At 38.8% G+C, this 13,700-nt stretch overlaps 1 protein-coding gene across 1 annotated transcript in view; it reads right to left on the reverse strand.

Moving 5' to 3' along the window:
- The window catches only part of KPNA7 (karyopherin subunit alpha 7), a 28,577-nt gene extending 15,364 nt beyond the window's left edge, over positions 1–13,213 (reverse strand). Inside the window, exons 1-2 of the mRNA XM_063089969.1 lie at positions 13,148–13,213; positions 11,108–11,236 (exon numbers count right to left, since the gene is read on the reverse strand). Coding sequence (XP_062946039.1) covers positions 11,108–11,236; positions 13,148–13,213 — 195 coding nt within the window. The remainder of the gene's footprint in view (positions 1–11,107; positions 11,237–13,147) is intronic.
- Between the last annotated feature and the right edge of the window lie 487 nt (positions 13,214–13,700).

Below are 13,700 nucleotides of genomic sequence, written 5' to 3' on the forward strand. Positions count from 1 at the left end.
CAAATAAGCAACCTTACATTACACCTCAAGGAGCTGGAAAAACAATAACAAACCAAACCCAAAATTGAAAAGATAAACACAAATTGATAAACCTTTAGCCAGACTAATGAAATAAAAGAGAAGACACAAATAAATAAAATCAGAAATGAAAAAGGAGATTGATACCACAGAAATACAAAGGATAAGAGACTACTATGAACAACTACATGTGAACAAACTGGAAAACATAGAAGAAATGGATAAATTTTTTTTTTTTTTTTGTCTTTTTCATGACCGGCACTCAGCCAGTGAGTGCACCGGCCATTCCTATATAGGATCCGAACGCGCGGCGGGAGTGTCGCTGCACTCCCAGCGCCGCACTCTCCCCAGTGCGCCACGGGCTCGGCCCAAGAAATGGATAAATTTCTGAATGCATACAACTTACCAAGGTTGAATCATGAAGAACTAGAAGACCTAAACAGACCAATAACAAGTAATGAGATTGAAGTGGTAATAAAGTCTCTCAAGAAAGAAAACCCCAGGACCAGATGGCTTCACTGCCAAATCCTACCAAACACTTAAAGAAGAACTAATGCTATAGAGCTAGGGCTGGGTCTGGAGCTCACAGACCCCTCAAGCCTATTGTCCAGACTGGGTCACAAACCCTTCACATGCAGGTCTACATGCTAGGTAACAGCAAAAAGGTCCTTGGAGCCTTGGTTGAAGGAATAATAATCTTTATTCAGCACACACACATCTAAGACCTAGGCAGTCTAAAGAGAAACTCAAACTCAACTGCTATGGGCAAAGCCCAAAGAAAAACTGAGCAGCTGCCAGCAAAGTAAACATACCCTAGACATGAGCTCTCTGCTGGTCATCTGCTTCTTCACAAACTGCAGAACACACAATAGCAACAAACTAAAAAGATACATGGGTGTGCATGTGCACTAACTCCACCCCCACACAACTTGTTTACAAGGAATGTGCTGCACCACTCCCAACCAGACCTGAGGTGAGGGGGGGCCTGACTAAACTATTCTATTTTCCTCTCAAATACCAATTCTTTTCAAACTTTTCCAAAAAAAATTGAAGACATGGGAATACTTCAAAACTCATTCTATGAGGCTATCATTAACCTCATACCAAAAAAGAAAAAAAAAAAAAAAACACAAAAAAAGAAAAACTCCAGACCAGTATTCATACTGAACATAGATGCAAAGATCCTCAATAAAATACTAGTAAACAGAATCCAACAACACTAAAAAGATTATGTACCATGATCAAGTGGGATTCATCCCAGGAATGTAAGGATGGTTCAACATATGCAAATCAATAAATGTGTTACACCACATTAACAGAATGAAGATAAAAAACCATATGATCATTTCAATAGATGCAGAAAAAGCATTTGATAAAGTCCAACACCACTTTATGAAAAGAATACACAAATTATGTATAGAAGGAATGTTCCTCAACACAATAAAGGACGTATACAACAAACCTGCAGCTAATATCATACCAAATGGACAAAAACGGGAGGCTTTTTCTCAAAGATCTGGAACAAGACAAGGATGTCCACTTTCCCCAGTCTTATTCAACATTGTTTTGGAAGTTCTAGCCAGTGCATTAAGGCATGGGAAAACAATAAGGGCCATCCAAATTGGAAAGGATGAAGTCAAACTATCCCTATTTGTAGATGATATGATTGTATGCATAGAAAACCCAAGACTCCACCAAAAAATTACTAGAACTAGTAAATGAATCCAGGATAGTGGCAGGATGCAAAACCAACACACAAAAATTAACAGCCTTCCTATATGTCAACAATGAAATAGCTGAAGAAATCAAGAAAGTAATCCCATTCACAATAGCTACAAAAAAATTGAAATACCTAGGAGTAAATTTAACAAAGAAGGTGAAAGATCTCTACAAAGAGGACTGTAAAACACTAGTGAAAAAAAATTGAAGATGACACAAATAAATGGGAAGATAGTCTATATTCTTGGGTTGAAAAATCAACATCAAAATGTCCATATTAACCAAAGCAAGCTACACATTCAATACAATGACAGAAATAGAAAAAATGATCTTAAAATTTGTATGGAACCACAAAAGACTCTGCATTGCTAAAGCAATCTTGAACAAAAGAACAAAGTTGGAGGCATCACACTCTCTGACTTCAAACTATACTATAAAGCTATAGTAACCAAAACAGCATGGTACTGGCATAAAAATAGACAGACCAATGGAACAGAATAGAGAACCCAGAAATAAACCCACACATTTATAGCCAATTAATTTTCAACAAAGGTGCCAAGAATATTCAGTGGGGAAAGGACAGTCTCTTCAATAAATTATGCTGAGAAAACTGGATATCCACATGCAGAAGATTGAAACTAGGCCCCTATCTCTCACCATACAAAAAAAAAAAACTCAAAATGGATTAAAGACCCAAATTTAAGACCCAAAACTATGAAACTACTAGAAAAAAACGTAGCGGAAATGCTACACAAAATGGGATTGGACAGCACTATTTTTCCTTTTTTTGGCAGCGCTTTTTTGAGACCACAAAGGCACAGGCAACTAAAGCAAAAATACACAAATGGGACTACATCAAATTAAAAAGCTTCTACACAGAAAGGGACACTATCAAAGTGAAGAGACAATCTACAGAATGCAAGAAAATATTTGCCAACCACACATCAGACATGGGGCTATTATCCAGAGTATATAAGGAATTCAAACAACTCAACAGTAAAAAACAAAATAAATTGAAAAATGGACAAAAGACCTTAATAGAAATTTCTGAGAAGAAACACAAATGGCCAACAAACACATGAAAAAATGGAAAAGGTCATTAATCATCAGGGAAATGCAAATTAAAACCAAATGAGATATCATCTCAGCCCAGTTAGAATGGCTATTATCGACAAGATAGAAAAGAACAAATGCTGGTGAGGATGTGGAGAAAAGAGAACCCTCCAACATTGTTGATGAGAATGTAAATTGGTACAGCCATTGTGGAAAACAGTATGGCAGTTCCTCAGAGAACTAAAAATAGATCTACCTTATGACCCAGCTATCCCACTACTGGGTATATACCCAAAGGAAATGAAATCAATATATCAAAAAGACACCTGCACTTCCATGTTCATTGCAATACTATTCACAATAGCCAAGAGATGGAATCAACCTAAATGCCCATCAACAGATGAATGGTTAAGAAAACAGTGGTATATATACACAATGGGTTACTACTCAACCACAAAAAGAAATGATATCCCATCATTTGCAGTAACACAGATGGAACTGGAAACCATCATGTTAAGTGAAGTCAGGCACAGAAAGACAAACACCACATGATCTCACTCATGTGGAGTAAAAAAAAAAAGTGGTTATCATAAAAGTAGAGAGTAGAATAATGGTTACCTGAGGCTGGGAGGGAAGTGGGAGAGAGAGAAGAAAAGGGATGGACTAACGGGTACAAAACAACACTACCTACCCTAAGTGAATCATTGTGTGGATATGGATGTATTGAAACAACACACTGTATCCCACAAATATGTAGAAGTAAATGATAAAAAAAAAGAATGGCCAAAAACTTACCAAATTTGATGAAAAAAAATTGTTTTACGCATCTGAGAAGCTTACTCAACTCCAAACAGAATCAATTCTAGCAGACTCGCATCTAGATACATCATAACCAAACTGTTGAAAGCCAAAAACAGAATCTTGGAACCCATAAAAGAAAAACAACTCATCATGTACAAGGCCTTAATAAGATTAGCAACTGATTTCTCAGAGACCATGATTGCCAAAAAGCAGTGGGATAACATATTCAAAATCCTGAAGGAGAAAAGACTGTCAACCAAGAATTCTCTATCTAGTAAACTATCATGATAAAATTAAAAAGATATTAAAACATTTTCAGATAAACAATGACAGAATCCATCACTAGCAAACCCCCTCTACAGGAAATACTAAAGGAAGTCCTTCAGGTACTAGAAAGTAGACAAAAACTCAAATCTACACAAAGAAATAAAGAATACAAGTAAAGATAATTATACAGGTAAATAAAAAAGACAGTATAGATTTTATAAAATTTTTAACTCTTTTTCCTATCTGATTTAAAAAGACAACCGTATAAAGCAATAATTATTAATCAATGCAGATGAACACACAATGTATAAAGATGTAACTTATAGACAATAAGGGAGGAGGAGAATAAAGCTATATAGCAGCAAAATTTTGTATACTATTGAAATTAAGTTAGTATTACTCCAAAATAGATTGCTACAAGTCAAGATGTTAATTATCCCCAGAGCAAACACTAAGAAAGTAATTTTTAAAAAATAATAAAAGAAACAGAGAAATTTAAATATTAAACTAAAAAGTATCCATTTAGCACAAAGAAATGTGTAATAAAGGAATAAAGGGGGAAAAGACTGTAAGACTTATAGAAAACAAATAGCAAAGTGGCAGATGTAAAAACCTACCTAATTAGTAGTTATATTAAATGTAAATGGCTTAAACACTCCCAATAAAAGGCAGAGATTGGTAGAATGGATTTAAAAGAAAAACATGATCCAACTATATGCTCCCTACAAGAGACACAGTTTAGATTCGAAAATACAAATAGATTGAAAGTGAAAGAACTGAAAACAATATACCATTCAAACAGTAACCAAAAGAGAGCTGGTGTAGGTATACTAATATTAGACAAAATAGACAGTAAGACAAAAATTACTAGAGATAAAGGACATTTTATAACAGTAAAAATGTCAATCCATCCATCAAAAAGGTAAAGCAACTATAAACATGTATGCATCTAACAACAGAGCCCAAAAATGCATGCAGCAAAAACTGGCAGAATTTAAGGGAGAAATAGAAAATTCAACAATAACTGCTGGAGACTTTAAATCCCACACTCAATAATGGACAGAACAATTAGACAGAACATTAAAAAAAGAACAGAAGATTTGAATAACATTACAAATCAACCAAACTGAATAGAGATCTACACCAAACAACAACAGCAGAATACACATTCTTTTTAAGGGACATGAAACATTCTCCCATGTCTATGGGCCATAAAATATGTCTCAAATTTAAAAGGACTAAAATAATGCAAAGAGTGTTCTCCAACCACAGTGGAATGAAATTAGAAACCAACAAGAGAAGAAGATTTAGGAAATTCACAAACATGAGGAAATTAAACATGACATTCCCAGATAACCAATGGGTCAAAGAAGAAAGCACAGGGGAAATTATAACATACTTTAAGCTGAATAAAATAAAAACACTGTAATGCCTAAAAACTAATGGGATGGACCTACAGGAGGGCTTAGAAGGAAATGTGTAGCTACCAGTGCATATGTTATAACTGAAGATAGATCTCAAGTTTATAATCCAACTTTACATCTTTAAAAACTAGAAAAAAATACAAACTAAGTCCAAAGCAAGCAGGAGAAAGGAAATAATAAAGACTAGAAAGAGAAAATAGGAAAATAGAGGGGGGAAAAAATCAATGAAACCAAAAGTTGGTTCTTGAAAAAGATCAACAAAAATGACAAACCTTTAGCTAAACCTACCAAGAGAGAAAAAGAGAAGACTCAAATTCTTACCAAGATTTTTAAAATTCTCAAATTATTAACATTAGAAAAGTGAGGCAATACCACTGAGCTTACAGAAATAAAAAGGGGAAATATGAGCTAATGTATGACAACAAATTAGATGATCTAGATGAAATAGAAGAATTCCTAGAAATGCACAACCACCAAAAGTGACTCAAGAAGAAACAGAAAATCTGAATAGACCTGTAACAAGTAAAGATGCTGAATTAGTAATCAAAAAACATCCCACAAGGAGATGTCTAGGTTCAGATGCTTCAGGTGAATTTTTCCAAACATTTATAAAAATTAACACCAATCTTTTACAAACTCCTCCAAAAGATATAGATGAGGAAACTTTCTAATTCTTTGAGGCCAGTATTACCTTGATACCAAATCAGACAAAGACATTACTAGAAAAGTACACACCAATATTTCTTAGAAGTACAGATGCAAAAATCCTCAATAAAATACTAGGAAACTAAGTGCATCAACATATGAAACATATAGTCAACATATTGGTCGTCACGACCAATGGGGATTTAACTCAGGAATGCAAGGGTGGTTAAACACGAAAAAAAATCAATGTAGTGCTTCATATTAAGCTAATAAAGGGGAAAAACCCACATGATCATCTTAATAGATGCAGAAAAAGCATCTGACAAAAATCCAACACCCTTCCATGATAAAAACATTCAACATACTAGGAAGATGATATTCTTATCCTGATACAGACATCTACAAAATTCCCACAGCTAGCATCATACTTAATGGTTAAAGACTGAAAACTATCCCCTAAAAAGACAAGGATATCTGCTCTTGCCACTTCTGTTCAACATAGTATTGGAAGTTCTAGAAAGGTTAATTAGGCAAGAAAAAAATATAGTCCATCCAGATTGGAAAAGAAGTCAAAGTATCTCTATTCACAAATGACATGATTTTGTATATAGAAAATCCTAAGGAATTCACACAAAAATATTTAGTTCTAATGAAGTTCAGCTAGGCTGCAGGATCAATATATAAAAATCAATTGTATTTCTATACACTAGTAATGAACAATCTAAAAATCAGAATCAATAAAACAATTTATAAAATAGTATCAAAAAGAATAAAATACTTGGGAATAAATTTAACAAAAGAATTACAATACTTATATGTTCAATACTATTTTAAAAATTAAAAATGACCTAAATTAATGGAAAGACATCCTATGTTCATGAATTGGAAGACTTAACATTGTTAAGATGGCAATACTCCACAAATTACTCTGCAGATTCAGTGCAATCTTCATTAAAATCTGAGCTGCGTTTATTGAAGAAATTAACAAGTTGATTCTAAAATTCATATAGAAATACAAGGAATCCAGAAGAGCCAAAATAATCTTGAAAAAGAAAAACAAAGTTGGAGAATGCACACTTCCCAATTTCAAAAGTTATTACAAGCTACAGTAGTCGTCTCTGTTGCACCAGCATAAAAATAACCATATAGATCAATGGAAGAGAATTTAGAGCCCACAAATAAACTCTCACATTTATGGTCAATTTATTTGACAAGGGTCCCAAGACCATTTAACAGGCTTTTCAAAAAATGGTGCTGGGACAACTGGATATTGTGTGCAAAAGAATGAAGTTGGACGTCTACTCACACCATTTATAAAAATTCAAAATGGATCAAAGACCTAAACATAAGCTTTACAACTATAAAACTCTTAGAAGAAAACATAGGCATAAGTCATTGTGGCCTTGGACTAGGCAGTGAATTCTTAAATATGATACCTAAAGCACAAACTACCAAAGAAAAAAGAGATAAAGTCAACTTCATCAAAATTAAAAACTTTTGGGCTTCTGGTCAAGATGGTGGAATAGACAGACCCAGCATCACTCTCTCCCACAAATCAACCAATTTATAGCTCTAAAAAAGCAACAACGGCCAAGCTGAGGCTGCTAGAGCTCAGGGGAAGAGGAGGAGAGACCTACAGAGTGCATGAAGGTGGGAGAAGCCATGATGAGAGAAAGAAAAAACCACTCCAACCATTTTGTGACATGGCCACTTTAAGGCTGGAGCTGCTGAGTACACAGAGAAGGAGCTGGCAAAAGCTACAGCTGTGCCCTTCAGATTGAGTTACTTGGAGGCAGCAGGGGAGATGAGAGCCTTGGTGGCCCCCAGGCCCTATAGTGATAGGGTTCCCGTGTACCTGCATAGGAGTGAGGAACCACAACAACTGAAAAAAAGGAGCCACTCAGAGACTGGTGAGTCACTGCAAGGGACCAGCACAGGGCCTGTCCCATGGGAAGTTTTTGCAGCATGGGCAGTGAGGGAAATGGGCCCACTGGGGGAACATGGGAGCATAGCAAGGACAGCTGACTGGCACCCCAATCAGTGAAGGACCACTCAGAGGAAACTGGTCAGGAATGCAGAATTGCATGGGGTGCAGTTTGATGAAAAGACTCAGTCCTAGATCAGAGTTTCTATACAACCCAGGTGCACTGGGTCTGTGGAGAGCCAGAAGTACCTATAAGGTCAACCATTAAACCCTGAGCTGCACAAAAAGTCTTCCCTAGGGAAGCAGCAGCAAAGCAGCAATTTAGCTCAACCACACATCTCAAGTACTGGTCCCAACAGGAAGTTCCCCCACTTTAGAAGTAAGAAAGACAAAAAATTAGTTCCTGCCCAAGCACACCACCAACGCTTCAGGGGCTGCCCAGGATCCTGAGCTATGGAGCCAGGACTGGACACCCCTCCCCACAACCAGGCATACTGCCAGCACTTTGGGGTCTGCCCAGGGACCAGAGGCATGGATCCAGGGACCAAACCCCTCCCACAATCAGGCGCACTGACAGTGCCAAGGAGCATGTCAAAAATAACACCTCCATGTGGGTGGCCCACCACAGCCGCCACAATAACCATGGCTGCCGTGAAAGTGGCTAGACGTCACAACCATCATGCAGATGGTCCGCCAGCCACTGGAGTGCATTGACACAAGGAGAGTCACTGGTAGAGATAAAGAAAAGAAGAGGATGTCTCTCTCCACAAAGCCCATTTCAGAGTGACAGAAGAAGCATCTGCTCTGCGATAATACTGGGGGACCTGATCACACCTCTCAACATTGGACAGATCTAGGCAATAAATCAACAGAGTAACCATTACTCTTTCAGAAGGAGAGAAGAAATCTGGGGTAATTAAAGTGGGGGAGGGAGACGGGATTGGGGAGAGATTGGATAAGGGGCATAAAGAATAAGTACAATTTGAAACGATATATATGCTAGTAACATTGATTTGATCAACATATCTCAATGTTGAACCCCCCCCCCCCGCAAAATTAAAAACTTTTGTGCTTCAAAGGACACTATCAAGAAAGTGAAAAAGACAACCCACAGAACAGGAGAAAATATTTGCAAATCATATATCTGGTAAGAATCTAGTCTCCAGAACATATAAAGAACTCTTACAACTCAATAAAAAGTCAAAGGCAAAAAGGGTTTGAATAGACATTTCTCCAAAGAAGATACACAAATAGCTCATAAACACATAAAGATGCTCATCATCATTAGTCACTAGGAAAATATATCAAAATTACAACATAGCCCTTTGCACCCACTAATGGCTATTCTTTTTAAAAATGGGCAATAACAAATATTGTTAAGAATGTCCAAATGTACAATGGTGCAGCCACTTTGGAAAACAGTTTTGCAGTGCATCCTATTGCTGCTGTAAAAATTACCAAAAATTTAGTGGCTTAAGACAACACAAACTTTCTCTCTTACAGTTCAGAAAGTCAGAAGGTCATAGTCAGTTTCACTGGACTAAAGTCAAGATGTCAGCAGAGCTGATTTCTCCTGGAGGAGGACAGCAGAATCAATTTGCTTGCATTTTTCAGCTTCTTGTGGGGTCACCTGTATTCCTTGGCTTGTGGCCCTCTCTTCATCTTCAAAGCATATCATGCTAATTTCTCCTTCATCATCACATCACTTTCTGTTCCAACTCCTCCTTCGTCCCTCTTATAATAACTGTTGCAATTATGTCAGGCTCACCCGGATAATCAAGGATAATCTCCCCAGCTTAACATCCTTACTTTATCACATATGCAAAGTCCCTTTTGTCATAAGGTAACATTCACAGGTTCTGAGGATTAGGAGCTGTAGATATTTGGGGGGTGGGGCATTATTCAGCCTACCACAAAGAGTTAAACACAGAGTCAGTATATAACCCAGAAATTCTACTCCTAGATGTACTGCCAATGCAATTGAAAACATCTGTGTACAAGTTTTTGTGTAGACATATATTAATAGCAGATTAATCATAATAACCAAAAAGTATAAAACCAAATGTCTACCAACTAATGAATGGATAAAAAAATATATGGTATATCCATACAATGGAATATTATTCAGCCAAAAAAAAGGAATGAAGCACTGATACATGCTTCAACATGGATGAACCTTAAAAACACCATGCTGTATGAAAGAAGCTAAACACAAAGGGTCACATACCATACGATTCTATTTATATGAAATGTCAAGAACAGGTAAATCCATGCAGACAAAGTAAACTAATGTTTCACAGACCATGCAGGGAATGAGGAATGGAGAGTGACCGCTTAGTGGGTATAATTTTTCTGTTTGAGGGGATGAATATTTTCTGGAGTTAGCTAGTGGTAATGGTTGCATGACCTTGTGCGTATACTAGAAACCACTGATTATATGCTTTAAAAGGGGGAGTTTTGAGGTATGTGAATTATGTTAACTTTTTAAAGAGAACATGCTAACATAGGATAAAAAGGAAAACAACTTTTCTCATCGTATTGTTTCATACCTTCCTCGGCTGGGGGAATCCTAGGGATAACTCTAGACAGATGAAGCTCACTACAGATACAGTTCAGATCCCTATGGTGATCCAGAGAATGACTGTACCCATTTCATTTGATCCACTTGGCAAAATTCAACTGATATCTGTCCTATAGGAGCCCTAAGCCTAGCAGGGTGTAAAAGGACGCACATGGATAGTTAAGGTAGGACATAGACAGTGGTGTGGCACAGAAGACATGTAGATATAACATTACTGAAGTTCTGAGAAGGAAAGGATTCACAAAAACAGAAGTGGCCCTGAAGTCAACTCAGGATTTGCATTTAGTGAGGTCAGAGTAGATGAAGAATGGAAGGCGGAGGAAAGCATTTAAGTCTTAGGAAAGACTTTACATATCTAGGGACTAGATGGCTCTGAGAAATAACCTTCACAAACTCATTTCCTCAGTTAGGGGAAGCAAGTGAATTTTCAATTAAATTTTCAACTTTCTCTATCCCCCATTAGAACGTAGATCTCACAGACTCCCAACCACAAGAGGGACACGTAGCCTTTTGACAAAGGCAGTTCAGCTCAAACCATGACCTCTTCACTCCTTTCTTCAAAGACCCTAAGTTAGAGTTGCAAGTTCTGACTATGTTAAACATTTTCAAACCAGAGAAACTTTCTAAGGATATATTTTTGCACACAACTGCTGTAAACACTATGTTCTGACGCACCTCTTTGGCTGGTTTTTCAGAAGCTTGGTCAGGGGAGAAATCTGTGATGTTCCTTCTCTTTAAGGCCTGCTCATCTTTCTTGGCCTTCCGGAGCTCCAGGCTGACTGCCATCCGCTGTTGCCGCCTCACCTGGTGAGGAAAAGAAAGAACTGGAACATGTAGATCCAGGGAGCCGGGATGTCACTGCGTTTAGACTTTTGAACCTGTTTCAAAGCATCTGATTTCATTTTTACAGATGCAATAGTCTGGAAGACTTAAGATCATATTTAGTAAGTTGTCTCAGCTCCGTCTACCTCCTCTGCTTTCTCCTACTACACGACATCTAGAAAATTATTCACTCTTCCTAATATAAAGGAAAACCATGCACATCCTCGACAGGCCAGGATTCTCCACTGCAAAGACAACGTAGCAAAGCATCCCACTGCCTTGAGTCTGAGCACATCTTCATTGATGCTGACCAGTCCCTGGAGAGTATAGCTGCTTCCTGGACGGCCTGGGCCTTCCAGTGGTGCCAGACAGGCAGGGCTGGGGACTCTTAGGGGACTTCCCAAACCCTGGACACACTGACCATTTCCACTGCTAGTGAAATTAGTCTATATGCCATTCAAGTCTGATGCAGTCACAGAAATTTGACTCGAACAGATTCAGGGAGATTAAAATTTTTAAAAAGTATTTTCTCTGGGCCGGCCCGTGGCTCACTTGGGAGAGTGCAGTGCTGATAACACCAAGGCCACGGGTTCGGATCCCATATAGGGATGGCCGGTTAGCTCACTTGGGAGAGCGTGGTGCTGACAACACCAAGTCAAGGGTTAAGATCCCCTCACCGGTCATCTTTAAATATATATATATATATATATATTTTTTTTTTTTTTCCTCCTCATATTAATAGACAACTCACAGACTTTATAACATTGAGAGTCCCGGGGAAATGACCTAAACTTTCTGGATAGATGAGTTTAGGTTGAAGAATTTTAAGTAGTAATCATAAGGAAATCACTGTATATTAGATACTTCGGGTTCCTTTAAAAAGCTATTTCATTCTTACTTAAAAATAGGGGTGTTGTGGTGTTATATGGCAAGTCAGGAACACCTTTGAAGCCTACTGAGCCAGCTGTACTGTCAACCATCATAGAGGGGGTCTGCCCTGTGGAGGGTTTTGCACCTTAGGCTTCTCCCTTCTCATCTCCTGGCCCTTCCTGCTGCTCTCCACACAGAGGGTTCTAATCGGCTTCCATTAATCTGCAGTGGTCTTAGAAACCAGACAGCTACACTTGTTGGAGCAGGTTACTGGAAGAGTGAGCCGGCTCTGGACAGCATCCTAACCAGGATGCTGTGACCACGTGTTTGCCTCATCCTAAGCTGCCTTTCAGATTCCCAAAGTGGAGCCAACCTCATATGATACGCTGGTGAAGATACATAGATATAGGACACAGAGCTAGAGCCGGAGAGCTGTGAGGCCAGAGAAGCTGAATGAGCGCTCGAATCCACACACAGCGCAGACTCCCTGCCCCCAACCCTCGTGCTCAGCCCAACAAGAAAAACAGTCTGGACTTTCCAGTACTGAGTCCTATTTCTGCAAGGCATGCTTATTGGCTATACCTGTATGCCAACCTTTTAGCTCTTTGGTAAGCCTCCTTGCCAAGAGCAGCTGTAGTTAAGCATCGAGAGACCCTACACCTAGAGCTGCCATCCAGTCCCTCAGAGGTAAGTAGCAGCCCCATTTATACATGAAGAAACTGGAGCTCTGAAGTTACATAGTTTCAAGATCACATGGAAACCTTGATTTGAGTCCATAGCTGCCTGGCTCCTAAGTCCATGCATGTCTGTCCTCCCCAACCTTAGTATTTTAGTATAAAATTTTCAAACATATCAAAAAGTTGAAAGAATTAGTCAGTGAACACCGATGCACTTATCTAAAGGAATATTTTGCTATATGTGTTACCCTCCCACCCTCCACCCCAGTTTTGATGCATTTCAGCCATGTGCTTTTTACTGCTCTGGTCCTTGATGGAGCCAAGCAGGTGGTTGCTTCATACTCACAGATGCATCTTTGCCTCGGTACTTAAATTTTCTCAGCCTCTCTTCTGGAGCATCTAAGGTAGGCATACTGGCTGGAAGAAGTAAAGCACCTGCAGGTAGAACAATTATGAAGATTTTCAGTGCCCAGTGTGTGGGTTATGTTAAAGCCATTGGGCTTTAAGCCCTTAAAGGGCTCACGGTGGAACAGAAAGCAGACTTGGAGTCAGCTTCCACGAGCATCACCATGCCAGCTCTGGGGGAGCTCCGAGGGGACCAGCCCTGGGCTGCAGCAGTAGGGGAATCTTTGTAAAGGCAATTTGGCTTGAACTGGTCCTTCGATAACTAGGGTAGGCTGGACAGAAAACATAGAAGGCTCTCACATGGCAGTGTCCAAGGAGTTCTGTACAGAGTATGCATGCAGGAAGGTGAAGAGCCAAACCGGGTACGACAGGAGGATGCCCCTTTCCTCCCACACCCAACCCACCAGCACAGTGGGTCAGAACAGCCTCAAGTGGGATCCACTGCTAATCTTTGGTAGACTGCCTCCACCCCAGTCAAGGCCACCATTACCTTT

Source organism: Cynocephalus volans, chromosome 3, assembly GCF_027409185.1.
Source record: "Cynocephalus volans isolate mCynVol1 chromosome 3, mCynVol1.pri, whole genome shotgun sequence".
In the NCBI taxonomy this organism is placed as follows: Eukaryota; Metazoa; Chordata; class Mammalia; order Dermoptera; family Cynocephalidae; genus Cynocephalus; species Cynocephalus volans.